The 27,176-nt window shown below is 37.4% G+C and overlaps 2 protein-coding genes across 7 annotated transcripts in view; both read right to left on the reverse strand.

Moving 5' to 3' along the window:
- The window catches only part of btr09 (bloodthirsty-related gene family, member 9), a 50,363-nt gene extending 49,401 nt beyond the window's left edge, over window positions 1–962 (reverse strand). For 2 of the 3 annotated variants that reach the window (XM_053681936.1, XM_053681935.1), the window contains exons 1-2: window positions 835–962; window positions 655–714 (exon numbers count right to left, since the gene is read on the reverse strand). In XM_053681936.1, the coding sequence (XP_053537911.1) occupies window positions 655–712 (58 nt within the window). In that variant the 5' untranslated portion in view covers window positions 713–714; window positions 835–962. The remainder of the gene's footprint in view (window positions 1–654; window positions 715–834) is intronic. The other variant, XM_047156470.2, reaches the window with a different exon arrangement.
- The window catches only part of LOC124626025 (butyrophilin subfamily 1 member A1), a 107,566-nt gene that overhangs the window by 24,604 nt on the left and 55,786 nt on the right, over window positions 1–27,176 (reverse strand). For 2 of the 4 annotated variants that reach the window (XM_053681900.1, XM_053681899.1), the window contains 5 exons: window positions 25,886–25,918; window positions 20,685–20,717; window positions 19,622–19,654; window positions 15,229–15,255; window positions 13,537–13,563 (listed from right to left, as the gene is read on the reverse strand). In XM_053681900.1, the coding sequence (XP_053537875.1) occupies window positions 13,537–13,563; window positions 15,229–15,255; window positions 19,622–19,654; window positions 20,685–20,717; window positions 25,886–25,918 (153 nt within the window). Of the gene's footprint in view, window positions 1–9,805; window positions 10,584–13,536; window positions 13,564–15,228; window positions 15,256–19,621; window positions 19,655–20,684; window positions 20,718–25,885; window positions 25,919–27,176 lie in introns of those variants that run through there. The other 2 variants (XM_053681898.1, XM_047156462.2) reach the window with 2 other exon arrangements.

The raw sequence follows: 27,176 nt of genomic DNA on the forward strand, positions 1-27,176 counted from the left end.
GAACACGATTAGCTTTCCGCTTTGGCGTTTTTAGTTCACTTCTACTATTACACCAATATTCATGCTTGGATCTTCATCGTAATGCCAGTGTAATAACGTAATCACGTCGTGACGTCATGACATCATCATCCTTCCGGGTTAAAAAATAATAATTAAATAAGTAAGGAATCATAGCAGAGTAATGCCGGTACACCGGCCATACGGGGATAACGTTTACACAGTAAATCCTCTATATCAGCCTTACGGGGATTTGGCATAGACGACCAAGCCGGTATATCATTCTTACGGGAATAGATCAAAGACGGGCAAGCCAGTTTTTCGGCCGTACGGGGTAAGAGGGTTAATTAACCCAGTTGGATTTGCTTGGTTTTGTCAACTCAAAACTTACTCTGTCAACTCTGACACTGCAGAGAGTTTCTTCAATTTGCTTTGTGAAACAGGTCTCAGAGATCAGTTCTCTCAAAAACAGCTTTTATAACTCTTTAAAACTTACAGAACTCTGGGCACAAAAACATCACAACCTTTGAATTCACAGTAAACACACACACACACACACACACACACACACACACACACACACACACACACACACACACACACACACACAGAGAGAGAGAGAGAGAGAGAGAGAGAGGGAATAGTTTTTCTCCATACCTGATTGAAATTTAATGAAGCTGAAGAGAATCAGGAGAGTCACACAGAAAAACATCATCCCTGAAAGAGAGTTTATCGTTATTGCTTCAGTCTGTTTTACAACATAAATAACATTTTATGGATTACTCCAGGTGCACAATTTAATGCACATATATTCTATCAAAAAATCTAAATACTCACTCCTTTTTAAAGTTATAATTTTCTGAGTAAGAGGACACTAAAATGTCTGTCAAGAGGTTCACAATTTCAGTTTAGTGTACTTTCGTTTATGTAAGCTGTGTAGCCTGGTTCTAAATGAGGAACTTTGCTTTTTTTTTTTTATTTTAAGGAAACATGCTAAAAATGGAGGCAGTGTCTTTGAGGTGACTAATTTCAGATGAAGTTAGAAAGGTGCAAATTTAAAATGCTGAACCTAAAACAATCATTCAATCCATCTTGAATATGTTCTTGAGAATTAAATTTGAGGAACACTACTAATTAAGATATATATATATATATATATATATATATATATATATATATATATATATATATATATATATATATATATATATATATAATATCCTCAAGTCATTTTCAAACCAAACTGTACAGTTAAGTCTGTATATGATGGCTAATCAGGTGAATTTCTCTGCTGCAGGAAAAGCTGTGAGAGTTCTCTCGAAAACATCTTTTATAACACCACTAAACTTACATAACTCTCTGGACACAAAAACATCACAACTTTAAAGTAGAACACAACTTATTCTAGATAACAAAATTACACTCTGGTGTGACCAATTATGTGAGTGTTGTTTTGTTTTCTACACTATATCAATTAAAACAAGAGCTGCTCTTAGTCAGGACTGAAAATCATTTTCAGGAACTGGCATCCAAGACAACAGGAATAATAGAATATATCTGTACTGCATTATGCCTGATATCCTGTCTGAAAACATTACACATGTTAAAACATGGTGTAATGACTACATCCTGATTTTTCTCTCCTGTACTCAGTCCTCTGCCAGTCTTTCTCTCACCTGTACTCTGCTACTCCTCCTGCGTGCTTCTTCATGGCCGTATCGGAGCTCATGCTGTGGAACAGTTTGCTCTTTTTGTCCTTTTTCTTGATGGTCTCACCCTGATCATCATTCAGACCTGCCAACATTCCACCCAACATCACAAAGTCCGACCCCACACCTGTCCATCACACAGCACAGCAAATCAAATATAGTGCAAAGAACGTCAAACACTGGGAATGGAAAAAATAAAGAGCTTACATTCAGGATTCCTTTACCTGAAAATGCATGAATAATAATATATAGATAAACAAATAGCAAATTTTAAAATGAGTATTTGGAGTCATTTTGATATTGTATGTCAGACATAACATTCCTCTTATTCCACATTGATTAGAGGATTACAATGTTTAATTTATTAATCACATCATGCTTTTTAACTGTTCATGAACGTACACGAGACACGAGTCTTCAGGAGAGAGCGTTCACGTTTTCCAGTTTCTTTGTGACATTTTGTCTCATTAACTTCAAGAGAAAGAAAAAAGAGGCTGGTGAGTGAACAACTGTATATAGCAGCGATAACAGGAACTAACGCCGTGTCTGGAAACTTACTGACTGTTACTGTTACAAAGCACTGACACTCCTTCTATAAATGTTAAATAAATGTCTCCTAACTGAAAACTTCACCATGTCAGTGATTATACACTAGTCTTAGATTATGTTGGGCAAATCCTGGTGCATGCGCTGTTACTATAGAAATGATAACATATAAAAAGGAGCACATTAATATAAACCCAGCACCCCAATGTAAAACACCTCCCTACATCTCTGGAGACAGAAGCTGGTGTAGGAGATTTGGGATAAATTAAGATATCAAAGTATATAAACTACTGAATAAAATATAGATAATTAATACTGAAGAGTCAAGTGAAATCTTAAACCCTAAAGACAGCTGGTTTTTGACACTAGACAATGTGGTGGTTTTGTAAGAGCACACCAGCATGAGAACAAGGAAGTTCTGACAGTTGACATGACACATTGTGGTGGTTGTGTAAGAGCACACCAGCACAAGAACAAGGAAGTTCTGACAGATGAACTGTTGAAGTGGGAAGTACCCAGGCAAAAGTGAAACATTCACACACACTCAGAGAGGAAATTTAGGATACTAACATTTAACATTAATAAAAAAAGAAACATTACTCTTTGCTTTCACTGAATAAAGTGTCACGGTATGTGTATTGGGCACATTATTATTATTAACATAAACGCTATTGTGACGTTTGCAATGCACTTAGGTGCAAAAGAGAGAAACACCTGGAGAAAAGTGGGAAAAGTGTGAGAGGGGGTTTGTGTGAATCAACCTTCTTGGGAGGTCCAGGGTTCGCCTCGGAAGGCCCAGGGCTGATATTTGACCATATGTCAGAATGCATAAAATATAAAAAATAAGTTACAAGCATAAGTCTGACCCTATAAAGGGTCAGACAAGGAGCAAAGATAGAGGAAACGGCCAACTAAAAAGAGGAACAACTGTACCGTTCAGATAAGCATTAGAATGTTCACTCATGCCTGGAATGTCTGTTGCTCAATCGTGGTAGGAATAGCTAAAATGTAGATATAAATGTATAAACTAAACCTAAGGTCTCTTAGAGATAATGGGAAATTACATAATTGGGATATGTGTGGAAGATTGTGATGGGATGTACAAGAAGAACTACGTATAATTGGTTAATGTTAGATATGGTGCCGTGCCTGAAGTGAATATAAAGAACATTGTAACCAACAGAACCTCGGTGTAGGCTACATCTCCATGTGGCGTGTATCCCTGGTACCAGTACGGGTTATTTGCTATCTTGCTGACTGCTAATAACCCTTCTTCGTCTGAATCCAGTAATCATGAGTTTGGCTGTTTTATTTTTCTAAAGAATAAGTCAGATAGCTTAATGGAGTTTATAGTTTGGAGCCAACGTAGGTTGAAGAAGCAAAATATCCTGCACTGGGCATCCACCCAATTCCACGGTTTGCATGCCAATCTCAGAATTTTCTTGGGTTGTCCAGGAGTAGTCCAAGGTGGGCTGTAGTTAGTCCAGACCCCACCTGTCACCACTGATGGAGAGGATGTGGAGGTAGTGAGAACATACAAGCAGCTGGGAGTGCATTTGGATGACAAACTGGATTGGACCATCATTACATCCCACTTCATGCCATAATACCCAGAGATATACATAAATGTAGTAAGCACAGAACACATACCTGTTTTCTCAATGGAATGTGCAAATGATTAAAGCAACAGTAGATTTGTTTACTACAGCCTGAACTCTCTGTCCAGCTTCTCTCAGAGAGACACTGTTATTGAGATCAGTTCAGGCAGCCCTCATCTCATTTAATATTCTTCTTCTGTGTACTCTTCCTCTGTATACTCTTCTTCCTCATCCTCTCCTCTCTCTTCCTACTGCATGTCCTCTATCTCCTCCTCTCTCCTCTTTCTATCCCAACTCCTCTAACTCTCACTCTGTGAATCTTAGTGTTGAAGAAAAAGTTTTTTTTTTTTTTTTTTTTTTTTTTTTTTTTTTTTTTTTTAAAGAGCTTTAAATTCAACTCCAGTGAAAGAGCTGGAAAGTAATGACCTGTAAACTGGCCAACCGTCAATAAGAAGTTACATACTTTAAGCTTGACTTTTGGACTGGATTATCTCAACTGTCTCAGATAGACAGTTTGTAGGTGTGCATAAAGAGAATCTAAATATTTCAAATGGACATTTCAAAATTTTTAATGAAAAAATGAGTAAAACAGCATCAGCCAGGTTCAAATCAACACTTGAACAGAAAGATGCAGCTCCTTCATGTATCTCTAACTTACTGTTTAACTTGATTGATTGTACTGTTACTCGATTGGACTGATTTTCCTGCCATCAGTGACTGTGACAGATGATTAATTACTACTTTAAAATTGTAATCTGATTACATTATTGATTACTGCATGTAAAAAGTAATCAGATTACTAATTACTTTACTTTCATGTTACTTTCAAAATGAATCAAACCTACAAAAATACACTACAAAGTGAAACTCATAGTTCTTTCAGTAATTCTAGCGCGCATCGATGTATGACTCGATCAGAAAAAGTTGGATTTATCATAAAACTTGCCTCGGGTGTTGTCACTGTTTGTAGGACTACCAGACCTAAAAAATATAAAACTTTTCTAACTAGACTAGTTTGGTGTCGCTAGCCAAGGGGAGGCACAGCTGAGCTATTATTGTATGGGTTTAGCTGCTACAGTGCCATGCAAAATACATTATCTTTCCTTATGCTCTTCTCATATCATGTTCACGTAACTTCTACATATTCACAAACTCATACAGACATTTACACACCTTGTTTTCCTGCTCAGCATGAGAGGATGTTACTGTTTCAGTTTCAACCCCTTCACTGGTAAATATAAATTGGTGTATTTCCATTTTCCCCTCACACTAACTGACTGTGAGCTAGCCTTTGGCAGAATTGAGAGATTGTCAGCGAATAAGACACGAGTGTTTCAACGTATTTTCCTGTAAACCCTGTCTGATTGGTCTCACCTCCGTTCACTGAAAATATAAAATTACAACACCGCCAGCTTCTTTTACTGACGTTCAGTTACGTAGTGACAAACCGCTCCAAGTGGAGAATTATTCAGGGCTAAAGAAAAAATCTTCTGGGTTACAGCCTCTAATGCCCAGGCCAGGTTACTCCTCTGGCAGAGGTGGTTTATTTAAAATTAAATGCATTTTGCTTAATATTGTTTTCTTAACAATAAATTTGTAACGCAAGTGATGTAATTTTATTGACATCAGTAACTGTAATCAAATTACATAAATTTAAAATGTAATGTGTTACATTACCGTGTTACCAGAAAAAGTCATTAGATTACAGTAACGTGTTACACCCAACTCTGTGTATTGTAAAAAGTCAGTCTCTCTCTCTCTCTCTCTGTGCATGCGCGGTGGAGGAGTGAACGTGGTGTGTGAAGCGCGTGAGAGCCGTTTGGCGTCTTTTATGCGAGTTTGTTTTCTTTTTCTTTTCTTTAATGTAATTTATTGAATGTGTAGGTTATGTGAGTATCAATGACCGGTAAAAGTTGAGAGTGGGTGAGAGGGAGCGGGACGCCATGGCCTCTGAGGCCGGAGGGGAGACGCTGTCTCTCCGCCATGGTGTCAGGTTGTGTACCGGAGAATGGAGATTCTGCTAGCGGTGGGAGAGCAGGTCGGGTGCGAGAACATCTACTCTGCCTCCCGAATGAACAAAGCTGTAGTAGTTTTCCTGAAAAAAAAAAGAGAGAGAGCCGCCAAAACGCTAATCGAAAAAGGAATATGGCTAAAATATGTCATGCTACTTGTTACCCCTCTTTCTGCCCCTGCGACGCGGGTCTCTAACGTGCCCCCTTTCATTAAAGACGAGCTGATAATGAAGGAGCTGGCCCGCTTCGGAAAGTTCGCCAGCCCCATGACGGATATTCCGCTCGGTTGTAAAAACCCCGCGGTGAAACACGTCCGGTCTTTCCGGAGACAGGTGTATATGTTTAATAACCGCGACCAAACACTGGATGTCAACTTTAAGTGTAAAGTCGGTGACAGCAGCTACACTGTCGTTGCCACCACCGAACGCCTGAGATGTTTCGAGTGTGGGGAAATCGGGCATAAACGGCTGAGCTGCCCATGCAGAGCGGTGCAGCCGGGGTGCGCCGGGGGCGACACGGCCAGGGTAAAGCAGCAGCAGCAGCAGCGTGGAGACAACCAGCGGGAGAACACCGGAGAACAGGAGCCTGGGGCAGATGGGGGCATTGACACAGAGGTCACAGCTAGAAGAGGTCCGTAAAGAACAAAACAACAACACCGAATCAGACACAGCACCTAGCGATAGCACTGACACCCGTCCCATGCGACAGCTGAGCTGAAAACAACAGGGGAGAAGATGGACAAGGTGGAGGAATCGTCCAAAGAGCCGCAGTACAGTGTGGAGATGCAGGAGGACTCGGGCCCAGAGTGCAGTGCAGGAGCTAGTAGAAAAGAAGAGAATAGAGTAGAGCCAGAACAATTTTAAACCGCAGAACAGCTAAACTGGTTTTTGGAGCAGACTTTAGGACAAAGTGGTGTCTTACTAAAAACTACTTCCCGGAGAGGGAAAAATCCATAAAATCTGCACAGCACACAACAACAGGTGAAAATCTGAACGTGCTGTCACCAAAGAGACACTTTGGACTGAGGATGTGGGCATCAGAAGCAAGGAGAGAGGAGGAGAGTGAAGCAAGATCAGGTAACCCACCTACTTCAAATTTTTCAGAACAACCTGAAGAACTGTACACCACAGAAGAGTTAAACTGTTTTTTAGAATTAACAAAAGGAAAACGTAACGTCTTGCTGACTAACTACTTCTCGGACAGAAAAAAAATTAATTCAGTCTACACAACAAGCAATAAAAAGTGAGAACCTGGGTGTGCTGTCACCACGGAGACGGTTCAGACTGAGAAAATGGACATTAGCCGCAAGAAAAGCCTTAATATAAACAGCACTGTGGACTTTTGCACACTATATGACTACAATGGACTTGTAGTAGAACTGAAAGGGTTGGGGTTTCTGGGTTGAGGGTGTGGGTGGAGGGTCTGAGAGGGTTCTTTCTTTTTTCTTTTTTAAAATGAAAAGTATTATTTAAAAAGTGTAAATATACCAAAATTAAATCCATTAAAGGTGTCTTAAAAGTCAAAAGACTCTCACTCTTTCAATCACACTCTCTCTCTCTCTCTCTCTCTCTCTCTCTCTCACTCCTTGCATACCAAATGACCTGAACAATGTCTTTGAGGCACTGTGAAGGTTTTATAGTCAAATCATTATCATGATGCTATAAAGTCATTTAAATATTAGTATTTAATAGTATTCAAATGAACTGATTAACTTTCACCTTTCCTCTGAGTTTACACTTTTACTGTTAGAGAATCAGTGTGGAGAATCAGGCAGGAGCTACTTTTTTTAGTTAATATTGGCATCTAAAGTTTCTTTTTGAATAATATTTTAGTATTATTGGCATATGAATAGGCAAAAAATAATTTTTTTCTCCAACAAAAATAATTCATATAAATTATATTTTCTTTTCAGCCTTTGGTAAGACTGACACCCCTTAGGAAGATACCAAATAAATACAATGTATAAAAGTCCTGTATTTATTGACCTGTATAACAGTGTTCATCATGAGAAACAGTGTAGAAGGTGGTGTTGATATTGGGGACAGTACAAGAATTATGTGTGTCCAGGTGAAAGTTCCTACAATCACAAAATGATTGTAGCTCAGAATGTGTGTGTTGAGGGGGAGTGTTAGTTACACAGTCTGTATTAGACAAGACAACACCTCTCAGTGTGGGGTTTCATGTGAGGGTGATGAGACGACACTTTTAAACACGACGGTCACTTTGTCCTGACAAAAAAATCCCAGTGCGATTGTAGCTGTTCTGTCTCTGGCTGCTAATTCTGCTTACTGCATTACAGATTGTCTGATCATAGGCCAAATTTGATGCAAATGCAGTGTAAGCAGCTTTAATATATATATAAAGTCCAGCAAACAAATCCAATACGTAAGGCAGACTTAAAGTCAAGACAGGCAAAGGGTCAGGTGATCAGTAAACAGGATATCAGAGTAGCAAAGTACAAAAACCCAGAATAGCAATACGGGAAACAAGGCTTGGTAATGACAGAACGCACCAGAAACTGCGCAATTACTTGGCAGGGATGCAGTGACAGAATGGGGCTTATATTGGTGCACAGTAATGAGTGTGAAATTGAGAGCAGGTGCAGACAGTCATGTGACATGGACAATTGAGGTGCATTGGCTGATGGGAATCGTAGTCTCGTCCCTTTTCCGCTATATCCATGACACATGAACACAGTGTAACAATAAATCAGTTGTTCCAAAGTTTTATTCACATAACAGGAATGTCAGCATTAACAAGACTGTCAAACAGAATTAAGTAAATTCACAAAATGAAAAGTTTCACACATGATTATGCAAAAATAAATACATAAATAAATCCAAATACATGTACACATCCAATCATCCAATTAATAACATTCACTAAGAACTGAGGTCAAATTAAGAAGAAAAGTAACAGTACTAAATGTAACCTCACCTCATTATCAGATATAAACCTGCATAACATTTCTCTCTCTCTCTCACTCGTCATAACGAAAACATTCAGTTGAGGTCATTTCCATCCCATGTCAAAATAAAAGCATCCAACCCAGGAACTGAGGTGGACTTACCATTAGGCGAAGGTCGGCAATTGCCTTGTACCCTGAGCTACCAAAGGCCCCCAAAACGCTGCATAAAGTTATGGCTAAGAAAGTTTTGTTTTGTACTTTTTGCTAATTAATTATGTTTTTCTAAAAATCCATATGCTAAAATGCCGGCAGAATGCTTAATTTATGTGAACCCCCCAGGACTAGGACACATTTTGAGGCAGATCAGTTTGTCAGGACCAAAAAGGCCAAGACTAGGCTGAGACCAGATGTTATTCACACCATCTCTGTGGTCAAAATTAGGAGGGACCTGCACCACGATGCACCCCTGGACCTATACACATAGAGGACACTGCTGCTGATCACAGCTATAGTGTTACACGTGACACAGGTATAATATGTATGAAGTCTTACTAATTGTAGTAACATTTCCTATTCTTAAAATATAAAATATGTTATTTTCAATATTTATAAATTGGCAAGACCATGTCTTCTGCCTATATCAGTTTTAAAGATTGAGGAAAGAAGGGATGAATACACTGAAAGATAGCTAAAAAATAGCTCACTTCCTACAATAAGGAATTTTATTCTTTGTTACATGTGTAATAAGGAATAAAATGGATATCCTCATTTTACCACTTCACGATCAGACACCCCAATGTTATAGTAGCTTGTTAGTTATGTTATATTCATGCTGATTCATTCATTCATTTCTTTCTTAAGAACACAATAACACTGACATGTTTATTTCTAAATAAAAGATGAATGTGATTGTGTTTTTGTTTGATTAAGTTTGAAGGAGAAGCACAGTGGTGTCTGGTTTTATCTACACAGACATCAGCAGCTGAATTTCATACATTTTATTGATCATATTAAATTCTGCAGTAAGACTCAGTGTGAACTGTAACTGATCTTTATTCATATTTGATTTGTAGTTACAAAGTTCCACAATCATAACATGTAAAAAACAGACTGTAGGATTAAAATTATTTGTTTATGCAAAACACAAACCCCAGGTATTGAAATAAACTGTATAGCACTTTAAAAGGAAATTTGTATTTCTAAAATTTACCAGAAAAAAAAAATTATTCTCACCATTTAATAAATGATTAAATCTGTGAGGTGAAAATTCATTCAGTGTTAAATACAGGAGAGATGAACAGTGGTGCTGAATTTTTACCACTATAATTGAAATCAGGACTGAAGAAGGGATAGAGTTTCTCAGTGAAAGACTGAGCAGTGAAAGAGTAGATATGAGAGCTGGACTTCACATCATAAAAGGAGACCAGACCCTCCTCATAATCCACAAACACCCCCATCTTCTCCACCTTCTCTCTCAGTGTGAGGGGGACAGGGGGATCAGCAAATGCCACATAACAATTCTCAATCAGCCCCACAGTCCAGAACCCACCCTGAGGAATCGGTATAATGTCTCCTTTCCTGTTAATGGACTCTGTGGCGACTCCGAGAGCCCACACAGTTTTCCCTCTGACCTGCACCTCATAATAAAATCTCCCTGAGGAGAAACTCTGCTGCACCAGAACAGAAACATGTTTATTAAACCTCTGTGGTGTATCAGGGAGATACTGTCGTGTGTCTCCATGTGTCACTTGTTTTCCATCCGCAGACACGATGAGATTGGGATGAGCTGTATCAGGATCCAGAGTCACATCCACTGAGAGAAACACACAGAGTGAGATGTGAGTTTGCAGGTAAAAAATTTGAAGTCAAACATCAGTGGATCAGATTCATTAGGATTTATAAGAGGATTTGTAGAAGATTAAATAATGAAACATTTTAAATGATCTCTTGTAAAAAGAGAAAACTTGTACAGTTGATGGTAGGAGCCTGTCAAAGATGAGAAATATAAAATGTTTTCCTTCTGAAATTTTTGTTCTTCAGGAAAAACATAGAGAGAGTCACAGAAGATGATTGAAAAACATTTGAGGAAAAACTTGATCCTGATGGAGAAAATAAGTTCAGCGAGTCTCTAGTGATAAATATCTGGTAAGTTTTAGTTTTTGGAAGAAAACACGTGACTCTAAAGTCCATGATGGAGACAAACTGCATTTTTAAATTCTTTTTAACTGCATGATTATAAATCTCTCCGACTTTATCTTTATTCAGCACAACAACAACATTCACCTCTGACAGGCAAAGAGTTTTATACTCATCACTTTTCCATATACATGCTGTAACACATAATTCTTTCACAATTATACATTATTTCCACACAATGTTTTACTAAAATTATAATCTTTCATTTTCACAAGTGAAGTTTGTTAAAATGTCTGATCTCCACAGGATAAATGAGTCTGATCTATAATGAGTTGATGTTAATCTGTTTCTCTCCTTCCTCTCTCCTCTGAATGAATAAATAAAAAGTATAAACAGATATCAGGTGCTCCGTTATAACTCGCTAATTCCCCCACACTCCCGCTGCAGACTCCGGATAAAGAAAGAACACAATAGTTATAAAACACTTTTTATTAATCTGATTCAAATCCACGATAGCCTTCACAGTGTTCTGTTGCTATAGTGATACAGGCGCGCTCCCGAGAGGGGGAGGGGTTTAATGGTAGGAGCTCGATTGCCTTTGCCGAACCCTGAGTAACCCGGATGTTCAACTTCAGTTATTTCCGGGTTGAATTTTGCAACTGAATTTGACTGGTAGAATTTGAACTCTGAAATTATCGACCTGAATACAGACTTCTGAATATCTGACAACTGAATTATTCAATCTGAATTAAAAACATGAATCTGAAAACTGAAAAAAAGAAAACTTGAATTTTAAGCATGTTAATTCAAAATTAAATAAATACAGATGTGTGGTTTCAACCTTATATATTTCAATATAATAAATGTATATCAGTTTTTCACTCCCACGGACAGACACACAGAACTTCTCACTTCATGAGAACATTTCGATAAAGAAACAGAACAGAGACATTTTCAAACTCATAAGAAAATAAAAGTAGCTAGTATAACGTCTACTTAAAATATCTTCTCCTCTACACCCGATCTTCTACCAGCACTTTTTCAACATCAAATCATCAGGCGTAATCAATAAGCAGCAGGACATGAATGAATTTATTTACAGTCTGTTCTTACTGTAGCTGTTTGCTTTACTTACAGTTTACTCAAAATGACTTTTGTGAAAAAAGATAATTATCAATTCAGTGAAATGTTTGATGAGCTCGACAAGTGTGTATTGTTTGACCTGATAGAAAATACAACTTTATTATCAGATTTCATTTCTCCCATTGTTTTAAAATAGTTTTTAAATTACCAAATAAACAATCATCCACTGTCTGTACAGAGATATAACCACATTTTTATCATTTTCCTCTCGGGTTTTGTGTATGTTTCTTGTTTCTCTGTTTTTAATATAAATTATGGATTTTATCCAGTTGCAGGTGTGCCGTAATAAGGAGGGACGATTAGGACGATTCTAAGGGCCCTGGTCAGACAGGGGGCCCAGTAGAACCCCATACTTTCATATATGATCTTGGCATTTAAATGGCCTCTTTGCACAATAATCTATTAAGAAGCATCTATAATGAATGCCTCACACCAAAATAAAAGTAGCTAGTGTAACGTTTACTTAAATATCTTCTCCTCTACACCCGATCTTCTACCAGCACTTTAAATAAAATCATTTCTCCTCTATGTTTATGTCAATCATATTATTTACTGTTTTGTTTTCTGATGTTTTTCAAAATCAAATCATCAGGTTTAATCAATAAGCAGCAGGACGCCAGTGAATTTATTTACAGTCTGTACTTACTGTAGCTCTTTACATACAGTCACAGGTGTGTATTGTTTCACCTGATAGAAATTTACATTTATTATCAGATTTAATTTCTCCCATCGTTTTAAAGTCATTTAAACACATTTTTCTCAGTTCCTCTCGGGGTTTGTGTTTGTTTCGTGTTTCTCTGTTTTTAATGTAAATGATGGATATTATCCAGTAGTGAGGAGTTTTCATCTCGAGTTTTATGAAGTTGTTATATTATTTGTCCGCTAGATGGCAGTGAAAGACCACAACACTATACACTTACACACTCCTTAAAGAAAATAATCACTGCAAAATAAACAAATCAATCATTTACTAATGGATTAATAATTAATAAATAAATAAATAAATAAATAAATAAATAAATAAATAAATAAACAAATGCAAATCCCATTAAAAAAGATAAAGAAAATGTAACGTTTGTATATGAATATGTTTATACAACAGCTAACAGACTAAACTGATTAATCCATTTTAAAATCTATCATTTCCTCAGAATTTATGATGGAAACATTTTTGTTCTGTGCTGGATACTTTTATTTTGACATGGGTTAGAAATGACTGCCTTTGCATTTCCTTATCTGAATGTTTCCGTTCTGACGTGTGTGTGTGTGTGTGTGTGTGTAAGAGAGAGAGAGAGAGAGAGCGCTGAATCTTTTATATGAAAAAAACTGTAAGAGACAGATTTTTTTTAGTGCCTGAGGTTAGGCGCGCGTGCGCGCGCGCGCGCGCGCGCGCACACACACACACACACACACACACACACACACACACACATATAAATACAGCAGAGACTCTGATGTAACTGTACTGAAGATAAAATTGTTCTTACCTGCAAACTTCTTCTTCTTTTTAAACTCTGTGAAACATGAATCAATATACAATTATACAAAATATCAAAATACAATTAGATTCAACAAAACATAATAAAATAATTAATATTTGAACCATATTTACACCACAGACCAAAAGTACAAACCAAATCCATCCACCCATTTTCTATACCGCTTATCCTACACAGGGTCGCAGGGAGCCTGGAGTCTGTCCCCGGGATAGCGGGGCAAAAAGCAGGGGACGCCCTGGACGGGGGGCCAACCCACTGCAGGGCACAATCACACACACACTACACACAATCTGGAAATGCCAGTCAGACCATAACACGTGTTTGGACTAGGGGAGGAAACCCCTGAAGCGCAGGGAGAACACGTGCACACAGGGCAAAGGTGGGATTTGAACCCCCAACCCTAGAGATGTGAGGCAAGCGTGCTAATCACTAATCCCCCCGTGCCCCCACAAACCAAATAAAAAATAAATCAATATTTAAAACACCAGAAACAAGTTTATTGCCATCAGTAGATTTTTTTGCCTAAAAATAGAGAAATGTAAAGAAAGGAGAGAAATATAAATCAAAGAATCTGTTCCTCTTCCTAAATATATACCGTTCCCTCCATAAAGGCTTTTTAAAAAAATTTGCATCTGTTTTAAATTTGTACTCAAACATATCACATGTGGTTAAAGTGCACATCCTCAGATTTTAATAAAGTGTATTTTTATATGTTTCTGAACATGTAGAAATTACAACACTTTATACACAGTCTCCATTCCATGGTATCATAATATTTGGGACATTGAGCTGCACAGGTGTTAGTGATTATTCAGGTGTGTTTAATTGCTTCATTAGTGCAGGTATGAGAGAGATTTCAGCATCTAGTCTTTATTCCAGACTTTTGGTCACCTTTAGAGTCTTCTTTTACTGTTCATCAACATGAGGACCAGAGTGAGGGTGAAAGTCAAGGACACATTATAAGGCTGAGACACAAGAATAAAACAGAGACATCTGCCAAACTTTAGGGTTACAAAAATATCAACTGTGTGGAACATTATTAGGAAGAAAGAGAGAATGGGTGAGCTTAGGGTCTGGTAGGCCAAAGAAGATCTCCACAGCTGATAGCAGAAGATTCTCACCATAATGAAGAAAAATCCTCATACACCTGTCTGACAGATCAGAAACACTCTTCAGGAGGCAGGTGTGGATTTGTCAGTGAATAATGTCTGCAGAAGACTTCATGAACAGAAATACAGAGGCTACACTGCAAGATGCAGACCACTAGTTCTCCACAAAAACAGGATGGACAGGATAGTTTACTAAAAAGTACATAAAGGAGCCTGCAGAGTTCTGGAAAAAGGTCTAGTGGACAGATAAGACCAAGATGAACTTGTATTAGAGCGATGGCAGGAGCAGAGTGTGGAGGTGAAAAGGGACTGGACAAGATCCAAAGCATACCACCTCATCTGTAAAACATGGTCCTGTACGACTGCCTCAGGTACTGGCTCACTCATCTTCACTGATAATGTAACTGCTGATGGCAGGAGCACAATGAATTCTGAGTGCTGTTATTTACACATGGTGAAACTCAGGGGTATAAAATACTCATTATTAAAGAGTATGTGCACTTTAACCTCGCGTAAATAGTAAAACTCAAATTTTAAGTCCTTAAAGTGTCACAAACTCAGATGTAATTACCGTCTTCCACTCTCTGTCTCTGCAGCTCTAAAAAGAGAAAAAAGTTCATATTAGAGATTAAACATACTTGTAGGATAATGTTTAATACACTTATTATTTTCCATTGTATTGTATTGTATTGAATAAAACCAACAAGTTCATTTATTTAACTTTGTTTCTATAATACATTTTATAGACAGTAGAAATGTGGTGTTTAACACATGCATGAGGTCATATGTATAATATTATATACACTATACGGACAAAAGTATGTGGACACCTGACCATCACACCTATATGAGCTTGTTGGAAATCTCATTCCAAAACCATGGGCATTGATATGGAGTTGGTGTTGCACATAATGATCTTAGGCTTGTGTGCAGCTGCTTGGCCATGGAAACCTATTTCATGAAGCTCCTGATGCACAGTTCTTGTGCTGATGTTGCTTCCATTGGCAGTTTGGATCTCTGTAGTGAGTGATACAACAGAGGAAAGGTGATTTTTATGCATTACGAGCTTCAGCACTCAGCGGCCCTGTTGAGAGTTTGTGTGGTCTAACACTTCACGGCTGAGCTGTTGTTGCTCATAAACACTTCCATTTCACAATAACAGCACTTACTCCATGTTCACACTAGCACACGACATGTCTCTCGTGTCATTTGTAGTTTGTCTCTTGTGGGTGTGGAGCGAGTGCTGCTGCTGTTGCGTACCGTCCATTCAGCTCCAGTGACAGTCATGACCAAAATGTAGCTTACAGCACACAGTTAACTACAGTGTATTATTTATTTATCTTTAAAATGCACTTTGAATTGTATAACGTTTTATTAAACTGGAAAACGTGTGAAAAATCTGTTGTTTGATGTTCATTACGTAATGTGTATTCGTATTAGCTGTTAACAGCATAATCAAACTGTACTAGCTATTTTTCTTTGTAATGTCTCTATACAGGTTTAATGAGAAGTCATATATGACAGGATAAAATGAAACCATGGTTATGAGTTTTATTTAATTTTTTAGTTAAGCAGTACATGATACAACCTACTTTGTAGGTAGGAACTAAATGTTGTTCCATGTGCACCATACAATTAATTCAAGGAACGATTTGAGCCATCGTTTGGATTTACCATGTCATTTACATTTATGGCATTTGGCAGATGCCCTTATCCAGAGCGGCTTAAATTTATCTCATTTATACAGCTGAGCAGTTGAGGGTTAGTTAAGGGCCTTGCTCAAAGGCCCTACATTGGCAGCTTGATGGTACTGGGGTTTGAACTCATCATCTTCCAATCAGAATTCCAACATCTTAACCACTGAGCTACATCATACCTAATTTACATAAAGTTGAGAAAATCTCAGCTCACATGTTGCTTGTTGTGCTGTCACTGATATTGAAATCATCTCTGTCATGTGTATATAGAACGTGAATTGTCACCCGTCACTCTCTAGTGTGAACGAATCTTTACAGTTAACAAGGCAGATCTAAGGGGGCAGAAATTTCAGAAACTGACATGTGGTAAAGATGACACACTGACAGCACCACGTTTAAAGTCATTGAGGTCTTTAGTCCATTCTACTGGAAGTGATTGACTAAGGAGATTGTAAAGCTACGTGCTTGATTTTATTCACCTGTTAGTAATGAGTGTGACTGAAACACATGAACTCAGTAATTAGGAGGGGTGTCCACATACTTTTGGCCATGCCGTGTATATTAGAGCTAATGTCACATGTAAAGATGTTAATTCATAACAGTAATTCATGTGTATTTACTGTAATTCATTTCAGACCACACACACACACACACACACACACACACACACACACACACACACACACACACAGCACACACAGCACACACAGCACACACAGCACACACAGCACACACACAGCATTTCTTTTTGTGTCCACACAAGCGTTTCCCAACCTTTTCAGTCAGGGCACACTCTAAAAGTTGTAAAAGATTTGTGCCACCCTAGACAAACACTAATGCTAGACAGAGTTAAGCCTGGTTTATACACGACACGTCCGCAATAGCACGAGGGAGCATGGCAAAAATGATATCATCGCGGAGTGGGCGGTCTAGCACGTTGAGTGCAAAAGGCCTCATTCGGTTTGCACGGTATTTTTTGTAACTTACCACACGGCGCCACATCTGAAAAGGAATGATTTCAACTCTTGCCAAAAGGTACGATTGTACAGGCATCTCTACGATCCATCCATGCGGGACCACAGAGATAGCCAGATGGCACAAAATTCATGGAAACGTTTTTAAAAATTGTGATTTCGATTTGCTTTGTACATACTGTTGAAATAAAGCCAAAGCTGAAAGTTTTTTGGGGGTGCACCATGTTTTCCTTCATCAGTATCTTTACAAATATACAGTCACTACACTACACCTTCAGACAGTGATTAAACCTCATTCTTTTGTCTTTATACATAGAGACGTTTACATTGATGGGCGATCATACACACATACATACATACATACATGCACTGATGGGCGAACAATCACCTGATTTTGTAAATGTGAGAAACAGAGGTGCATCGATACTAAATTTCTCAGCTGATACTGATAACTGATTATTCCGAGTGATATCGGCCGATACCGATACAGATACCAATAGTTTGGTGGTTCTGCCTTTCATGCCTTCTTTTAAATGAATAATAATTTATTTCACAATTCTGTAAGAAATGCAAATAAAAACTTTATTCACTCCATTTCAACAAGTTGTTTCACACTAACTGGTCTCATAAACAGAAAACACATTACTCAAATTATTATTAACACATGAACTAAATTCTGAAGATTAAAGTAAGATTTCTTAAATTATTAAATGTTATTAATTCATATTAGCAGAATTAATTGACTGAATTCTAAAAAAAACTCCTGTTAGGCTTCACATTCACTCACCACAAACACAAGCAGTTCTGCAAAAAAACAAAACAAAAACAAACAAACAAAAAATTCACTCGATGCTGAAACTCCCGCTTCACTGCTGCAACGTCCGGTGTAAAATTTTAGCAGTGCAGAGCTTACAGACTGCAGTTTTGGCACCATTCCACACAAGAGACATCATCTTTACACACAGCACAAACTCCATGTGTTTTCCTGCCCTCTTTTGATTGACAGGATATAATCGGCCCTAATCATCGGATGTTTTTAAACATTGGACGATGGCAAATATCTTGAAAAACTGTCTTTTTCGGTCAATACCAATTATTGTCCGATACATCGGTGCATCTCTAGTGAGCAATTTGCAGGAAGCTCACACTTTTTGCTTATGTCTACAATAATTGCTAACATTTACAAAATAAACCTACAATAAATAATAAGTCTATTTAATGAAAGCAAAGGTCCAGTTTTAATAAAAATTTGAATGAAATGAATAATAAAAAAAAAATCGAGGTTGTTCAATTTAGTTTTATAGATGGTCTCATATTTATAGCTATATTTTGTTGTAATGTGACAAGTGATAAACTCAAGGTTTACTGTGTTTTATATAATTCTTATATGATTCTTTGCTCTTTTTTCATACTGTGGGTTTTAGTGACATGTACTGAAAACAAACATCAACAACAAACACATTATAACGGCGAGCGCGTAAAATATAAATGTCTTGTACATTTGGGGAGGTGCATGCGCAATCAGTGGAGGCTCGCAGTGTGGAGCGAGGATACAGCATAAACAAGGCTTTTTATTTGATCTAAATGGGGATGCAGTTGATGGTTCAGCAGCATCTGGAGCTTTTCTTTTAAGAATACTGTCCATATTCTTTTGCACTACACACACATCGTCACACGCTAATTATTACAATAAAACACACGCATACGTTACGCATACTGATGTTAAAGTGCTGTAAATGGGTCAGCAAAGGGGTGGAGGCGGAGACAATTTTTTTTATATATAATTTTTATTATTATTGTTATGCGTGTGTTTGTCTGTCTTATTATTTCTGTGTCTGTGTTATTATTTCAGACATCAGATATTTATCATATATATTAAATGTTTTATACACATTTTAGCATTTTAGAAATGTTTGAAGGCTTTTTGCACTATACTCCTGCTCTCATCAGACAGCACACCAGGGTTGGGAAACATTGGTCTAGACTGTGTAGACCAGGGGTGTACAATCTTATCCGGAAAGGGCCGGTGTGGGTGCAGGTTTTCATTCCAACCAAGCCGGAGCCACACCTGATTCCACCTGTTTAATCAGCTGATCTTAGCTTTCAATAGACTCGGGTGTGGCTTCTGCTCGGTTGGAATGAAAACCTGAACTCACACCGGCCCTTTCTGGATAAGATTGGACACCCCTGGTGTAGACAGTGCTTTATTATCTTACATTTCAACAAGGTGATATTGCCTCCTCCAATTAAAATATTCAGCATGATTTTAAAACCACAAAAAGTTCATTCTCACCTGCGTATTCCTTCTCCTTCTGAAGCTCTGAGGCTAAAACAGATCAAACTGTTTTGAGTATTTTGTGTAAATTCTATATAAATTAAAGTATAACTAGATTAAGCAGTGTAATATAGTGATAAGGTAAATGGACAACACAAATCAGATTGCAGTTATGAAATGTAATTGTTCTCTGATGTTACTTGTTTGTTAAATGATTGAGCACACTTCACAAAGTGGAACATGATATTACAGGTAAGTTACATACATTATATTACATATATATATATACATATATCCACGCACACACACACACACATATACATATATATATATATATATATATATATATAAATAAAATATATTGTGAGTGATGTGTTTGTATCCCTACTCTTCTTACAGAACCCTCTATGGAGTGAAATCAGAATCAGCAGAACCTGAACCTGAATGTCTAATGCATAAAAAGAAATGTGTAAATGTGGGTATTGACAAATTATCAGTGTGAATCTTAAGTTATTTGAATATATTAATTCTGAAATTCAGGTTTTTAATATTTAGTTTAATAAATTCAGGTCATAAAAAGCTGTTTAAAATATTCAAGATTTCAGTAATTGGAGGTAAAATAAAAAACAGGTATTAGTAAGTCAAAAATCCAGAGAAAACATCTGGGATACTCAGAAAGAGCAAATGAGCCAGACTCTAATCAAACTCAGTCCTGACCAATCACAACACACCAGATGTTTTCTCTGAATTTTTGACTGTTTGAACCTGAATTAATATTACTACCTGTTTATTTTATACCTGTTTTACATGACCAGAGCTGCCCATAATTTAGTAGCATTCATTTAAATAAACATGAGAAGGAGCTGTAATTTCTGCCCTCTGCCCCGATCTGCCCCGATCTGCCCCAATCTTGTGAACCTTCACCATGTTAAATTGTGTCTCTAAGTTAAAGAGGTCCAAACAATCTAATAAATGTCCCAATTACCTTTATGATTACATTTTAACAGGGTGATATTGTCTGTTAAGTTTGCTCCAATTAAATAATCACTAAAAGTTTAAAGAACAAAAAGTTCATTCTCACCTGCATTTTCCTTCTCCTTCTGAAGCTCTGAGGCTAAAAGATAACAGATAAAATTGTTTTGAGTATTGTGTGTAAATTCTATATAAATTAAAGTGTAAATAGATTAAGCAGTGTAATATAGTGATAAGGTAAATGGACAACACAAATCAGATTGCAGTTATGAAATGTAATTGTTCTCTGATGTTATTTATTTGTTAAATGATTGAGCACACTTCACAAAGTGGAACATGATGTTACAGGTCAGTTATGAGTGATATAGAAAAAAAGTAATTTAATGTATTGTGAGTGATGTGTTTATATCTCTACTCTTCTTACAGAACCCTCTATGGAGTGAAATCAGAGCCAGTAGAACCTGAATGTGTAATGCTTGAAAAAAAATGTGTAAATGTGGTTCTTGACAAATTATCAGTGTGAATTTTAAGATATTTGAATATATTGGTTCTGAATAAAACCAGGTGAAATGCAGGTATTGAACATTTAGGTTAAGAAAATCAGGTAATAAAAAAATCAAGCTAGTTAAAAAAAAATTCAAGGTTTCTGAAATTGGGGTTTAAAAAACATTTAGTAAAAATTTAAAGAAGTCAAAAATCCAGAGAAAACATCTGGGATACTCTCCTGAATTTTTGATACCTTGAATTTTTTAACATGAATTTTTATTATCTGATTTTTTTTTATCTAAATTTCAAAACCAATACATTCAAATATATTTAGATTCAGGGGCACGGTGGCTTAGTGGTTAGCACATTAGCCTTACACCTCCAGGGTTCAGGGTTTGATTCTCTTCTCTCCTCCCCTCCCTTTCCCAAATATATATAAAGGGATGCCATTTATAAAAAAAAAACAAAAACTTGTCCGTACAACCCTTCATCGTATAACTTATTTTCTCGAGTTTTAGAAAAAACGTCATGTCCTTTAGCCACTGGAAGATAGATGGGTATTTAGCAGACTTCCAATGCAACAGTAGTCTTGCTATAAGGGATGTGAAAGCAATAACATCCTTTTGTATCGAGCTTAATGGAACTGAGTCATCAGGAATCCAAATACAGCAATCAATGGGCAAGGTTTTAAATCTACCTTGAGAATAGTGGACATGATGGTAAAAAAAACAGAGCAAAAACCATGTAGATCAGGACAGAAAAAAAACATATGGCCAAGATGGCAGGGAGAGCCATGGCATTTATCACACTTGTCCTCTACGTCCGGATACATCACAGAAAGTCTTGACTTGGACAGATGGACTCTATTTAAAACTTTGAACTGTATAAGTCCAAGACGAGCACAAGAAGTGGTAGACTGTACCCTCCCTATAGCACGTTCCCAACACTCCTAACTTATCTGTACTCCTAACTCCGTTTCCCACGCATTCCTAATATTGTTACTCGACTCACTACCTAGCGCCAGAATAAAATCATAAATCCTAGAAATCATTCCTCTCTCATGCGGATTGTTTGAAAACAAGCTTTCCCAAACCTGTTCAGGAGGCGCAGAGGGGAAATCAGGAAAAGATCTAGAAACAAAATTCCAAATTTGAAAATAATGAAAACAAATGCATCACAGGGAGGTCATAAGGGGATGCCAGATTGGCAAAGCTATCAAACACACCATCAGCATACAAATCTCTTACTTGTTTAATACCCTTCTCATACCATACTGAAAATGTGGAGTCCAAACACGATGGAGGAAGTAGATGGTTGTTGACTAAAGGACCCAAAGAGGATGCACCTACAAATTTAAAGCGCCATATAAATTGATACCAAGTCATAAGTGTGTTGAGGACAACTAGATTATCAGTATATAGGGAGAGTTTTTTAGGTAAAGAGGAGTAAAGCAAAGCAGGTAAAGAGGATTCCCTACAAGAAGATAGTTCCAATTTAGACCAAGAAGATCCAGGAGATTTAACCCAGTAGCAAAGTGTATGAATGTGCGCAGCCCAGTAATAGAACTGAAAATTGGGTAATGCAAGTCCTCCACTAAGTCTACATTTCTGGAATAAAGATTTACTAACCCTTGGTTGCTTCCCTCCCCAAATAAACGTACTAATTATCTTATCTAATGAATCGAAGAATGATTTTGGCAGAGAAAGAGGCACTTGCTGGAACAAGAAACGAAACTTCGGTAATATATTCATTTTGATGACATTGATCCTGCCAATTAGATAAAGGGGTAAGTTACCCCAACTCTGAATGTTAGATTTAACGTTTGAGATAAGGGGAGCGAAGTTAGCTGATAAAAGATTAGATAAAGAACGTGTCACGTTGATACCTGGGTATTTAAAACCTGACTGACTAAATCGAAACGGTAAATGTGACTGTTGGAGAGAAAATGCTGCAGTATTGACAGGAAAACAGTCGCTTTTATCTAAATTTAATTTATGACCAGAGACAACACCGAAGGACTCCAGAACACCCAAGACAGCTGGCATAGAGGCAATAGGATCGGTTACATATAATAACAAATCATCAGCATATAGCAACAATTTGTATTCTACACCGTTTCGAACTATTCCTTTAAACAAGGGAGAAGATTTTAGTGCAATAGACAGCGGCTCGATAGCAACAGCAAAAAGCGGAGGGGATAAAGGACAACCTTGACGACACCCTCGTCCGAGAGCAAAATAATCCGAATAAATATCGTTTGTCTGAACCCTGGGATTAGGGGATAAGTAAAGGAGGCTAATCCAAGAAATAAACTTATCCCCAAATCCGAACTTCCTCAAGACTGCAAACAAATACTCCCACTCAACCCCATCAAATGCTTTTTCAGCATCTAATGAAATCACAATCTCAGGGAGCACAAACGAATGCTTTGAATAAATTATATTAAAGAGTGTACGGGTATTAAAAAACAATTGACGTCCCTTCATAAAACCGTTCTGCTCTTCAAATATAATATAAGGGAGTACATTCTCTAAACGAGATGCCATTACTTTCGCCAACACCTTTACATCTGTATTAAGCAGAGACAGCGGTCTATAAGAACCGCTGCAGGATGGATCCTTACCCTCCTTAAGAAGCAGAGCTATCGTGGCCTGTGTCAACGTTGGAGCTAAAGACCCACATTCCAAGGATTCATTGAACATAGCCAAAAGCAATGGAGCTAATTTTCCAATAAATGTTTTAAAAAATTAAATTGGAAACCCATCCGGGCCTGGAGCTTTGTTAGATTGCATAGTTTAACTGAAATTAAAATTTCTTCAAGAGAGAGTGGGGAGTCCAGTTGCATAGCAGTATTCGAATCAATAACAGGGTTACAAAGATTTTGAAGAAATGCATTCACTTTAGTGTTGTCTGTTGGAAATTCGGACTTATAAAGCGAAAAGTAAAACGATTTAAAAGTAGAATTAATTTCCATCGGATCTGTAGTGATAATATTATATGTGTTTTTTATACTAGGTATGAGACAGGAATTGGCCTGTCGCCGTAGCAGATGTGCCAGTAAACGACTCGGTTTGTCGCCATGTTCATAATATGAACCACGAGTACGTAACAATAAGCATTCTGCCTCTTTAGTTGAAATAAGATTAAATTCTGCCTGCAAGTCAAGACGCTGTTTAAGAAGTTCTGGAGAGGGGTTCAATGCACATCTTTGATCGAGGTTACTGATCGCAGATGTAAATTCATTAACCCTAGCAGTGCGTTTTTTATTACAGCGAGCAGAATAAGAAATAATCTGCCCTATAATATAGGATTTAAGTGTCTCCCATAACAATGAATAAGAGGTGGAGTCATTCTGATTGAAGAAAAGAAAGTCATCAATAGAAGTAGAAATGAACTCACAGAATTCACTGTCTGCCAAAAGAAGAGAATTAAATCTCCAATGCGGTGGGCTACGTTTATAAATAGAAAGATGAATATCTAATTGTAGAGGCGCATGGTCAGAAATTACAATACCCAAATAGTCAGAAGAAACTACACAAGAATCAAGAGTGCTGTCTATAAAAAAAAATAATCAACCCTCGAATAGGAATGATGCACCTGGGAGAAGAAAGAAAACTTTTTAAGAAAGGGGTTACGGGATCTCCAAGGATCAACGAGACCATTCTGACACATAAAATCGGAAAATGTTTTAGACATTGCAGATTGATTCATAGTACAGGGATTAGACCGATCTAAGTTTGGGTCAATTACACAGTTTAAATCTCCACCGAAAATCAACGGGTGAGTATTTAAGAAAGGGAGATTGCTCAACAATCTATTAGCAAATTCCACATCACCAAAGTTTGGGGCGTATACATTTACCAACAATACCTGTCTTTGCATTAGAGTACCAGCAACTATAATATATCTACCGTTCGCATTAGCGATAACGTTAGTGGACGAAAATTTTAACCTTTTGTCAATTAAAATAGCGACCCCTCTTGCTTTTGAATTAAAGTTCGAGTGGAAGACTTGACTCACCCAAGGGCAGTGTAACCTTTGATGATTTTTAATACGTAGGTGCGTCTCCTGTAAAAATACTATATTGGAGTTTAAACGTTTCAAATGTGTAAAAACCTTAGATTTCTTGACAGGATTATCCATACCTCTGACGTTCCAACTAATAAATCTTAAAGGCGTGCCTGTCCCAGCTATGCTGGGATCCATATTACTACTAACCATTTAAATAAAGTAAACCATAGGAATATAAATAGCCAATTAGAGCCAAAGTGGGACCTCCCCCTAACCCCCCCCCCCCCCCCCCCAACACACACCCAAAGTCTCCATAAAACAAGGGAGACAGCAGTGTTTCCCACCGAGTTGTCCACAATGTGAAAGCAACTCAAAGAGTAAGGGTTTTATTCTCACTGTGGTCCTGTGTGTGCAGAGTTTGCATGTTCTCCACATGCTTTGGGCGTTTCCTCTGGGTACTGCAGTTTCCTTCCTGAGTCCAAAGACATGCATTGTAGGCTATTTATTAAGTTGAAAAGCGTCCATGTGTATGTGTTTGATTGTGCCCTGTGATGGACTGGCACCCGGTCCAGACAGCACACCAGGGTTGGGAAACATTGGTCTAGACTGTGTAGACCAGGGGTGTACAAGGGGTGTACAGGGCTTCTGCTCGGTTGGTATGAAAACCTGCACTCACACCGGCCCTTTTCGGATAAGATTGGACACCCCTGGTGTAGACAGTGCTTTATTATCTTACATTTCAACAAGGTGATATTGCCTCCTCCAATTAAAATATTCAGCATGATTTTACAGCCACAAAAAGTTCATTCTCACCTGCGTATTCCTTCTCCATCTGAAGCTCTGAGGCTAAAACAGATCAAACTGTTTTGAGTATTTTGTGTAAATTCTATATAAATTAAAGTATAACTAGATTAAGTAGTGTAATATATTGATGAAGTAAATGAACACAAATCAGATTGCAGTTATGAAATGTAATTGTTCTCTGATGTTATTTATTTGTTAAATGATTGCGCACACTTCACAAAGTGGAACATGATGTTACAGGTCAGTTACATACATACATACATACATACATACATACATACATTATATATATATATATATATATATAATAATGTATTGTGAGTGATGTGTTTGTATCCCTACTCTTCTTACAGAACCCTCTATGGAGTGAAATCAGAATCAGCAGAACCTGAACCTGAATGTCTAATGTTTAAAAAGAAATGTGTAAATGTGGGTATTGACAAATTATCAGTGTGAATCTTAAGTTATTTGAATATATTATTCTGAAATTCAGGTTTTTAATATTTAGTTATAAATTCAGGTAATAAAAAGCTGGTTAAAAGATTCAAGATTTCAAGTTAAAATAAAAAACAGGTATTAAAAATTTCAAGAAGTCAAAAATCCAGAAAAAACATCTGGGATACTCAGAAAGAGCAAATGAGCCAGACTCTAATCAAACTCAGTCCTGACCAATCACAACACACCAGATGTTTTCTCTGAATTTTTGACTGTTTGAACCTGAATTAGTTTTACTACCTGTTTATTTTTTCCTGAATTTTTGATACCTTGAATTTTTTAACATGAATTTTTATTATCTGATTTTTTTAAATCTAAATTTTCAAAACCTGAATTTCACATAGTTTAATTCAAAACCCAATACATTCAAATATATTTAGATTCAGGGGCACGGTGGCTTAGTGGTTAGCACGTTAGCCTTACACCTCCAGGGTTCAGGGTTTGATTCAGGGTGTCCCCCGTGCCATGATCCCTAGGATAGGCTCTAGGTTCCCCGCCACCCAGTAAGGATAAGCAGTACAGAACATGGATGGATGGATATTTAGATTCACTTTGACAATTTTCAATAACATCACATTTACACAAATAATTTGTACAAACATTACAAATTCAGGTTTGAGTTCTTCTGACTCTGATTTCACTCCATAAGCCTTCTTCCTCTTTACTTTCTGTTGTACAAATCTGGATACATGACCAGAGCTGCCCATAATTTAGTAGCATTCATTTAAATAAACATGAGAAGGAGCTGTAATTTCTGCCCTCTGCCCCGATCTGCCCCAATCTTGTGAACCTTCACCATGTTAAA

This window comes from Ictalurus punctatus, chromosome 7 (assembly GCF_001660625.3).
Source record: "Ictalurus punctatus breed USDA103 chromosome 7, Coco_2.0, whole genome shotgun sequence".
NCBI lineage: Eukaryota > Metazoa > Chordata > Actinopteri > Siluriformes > Ictaluridae > Ictalurus > Ictalurus punctatus.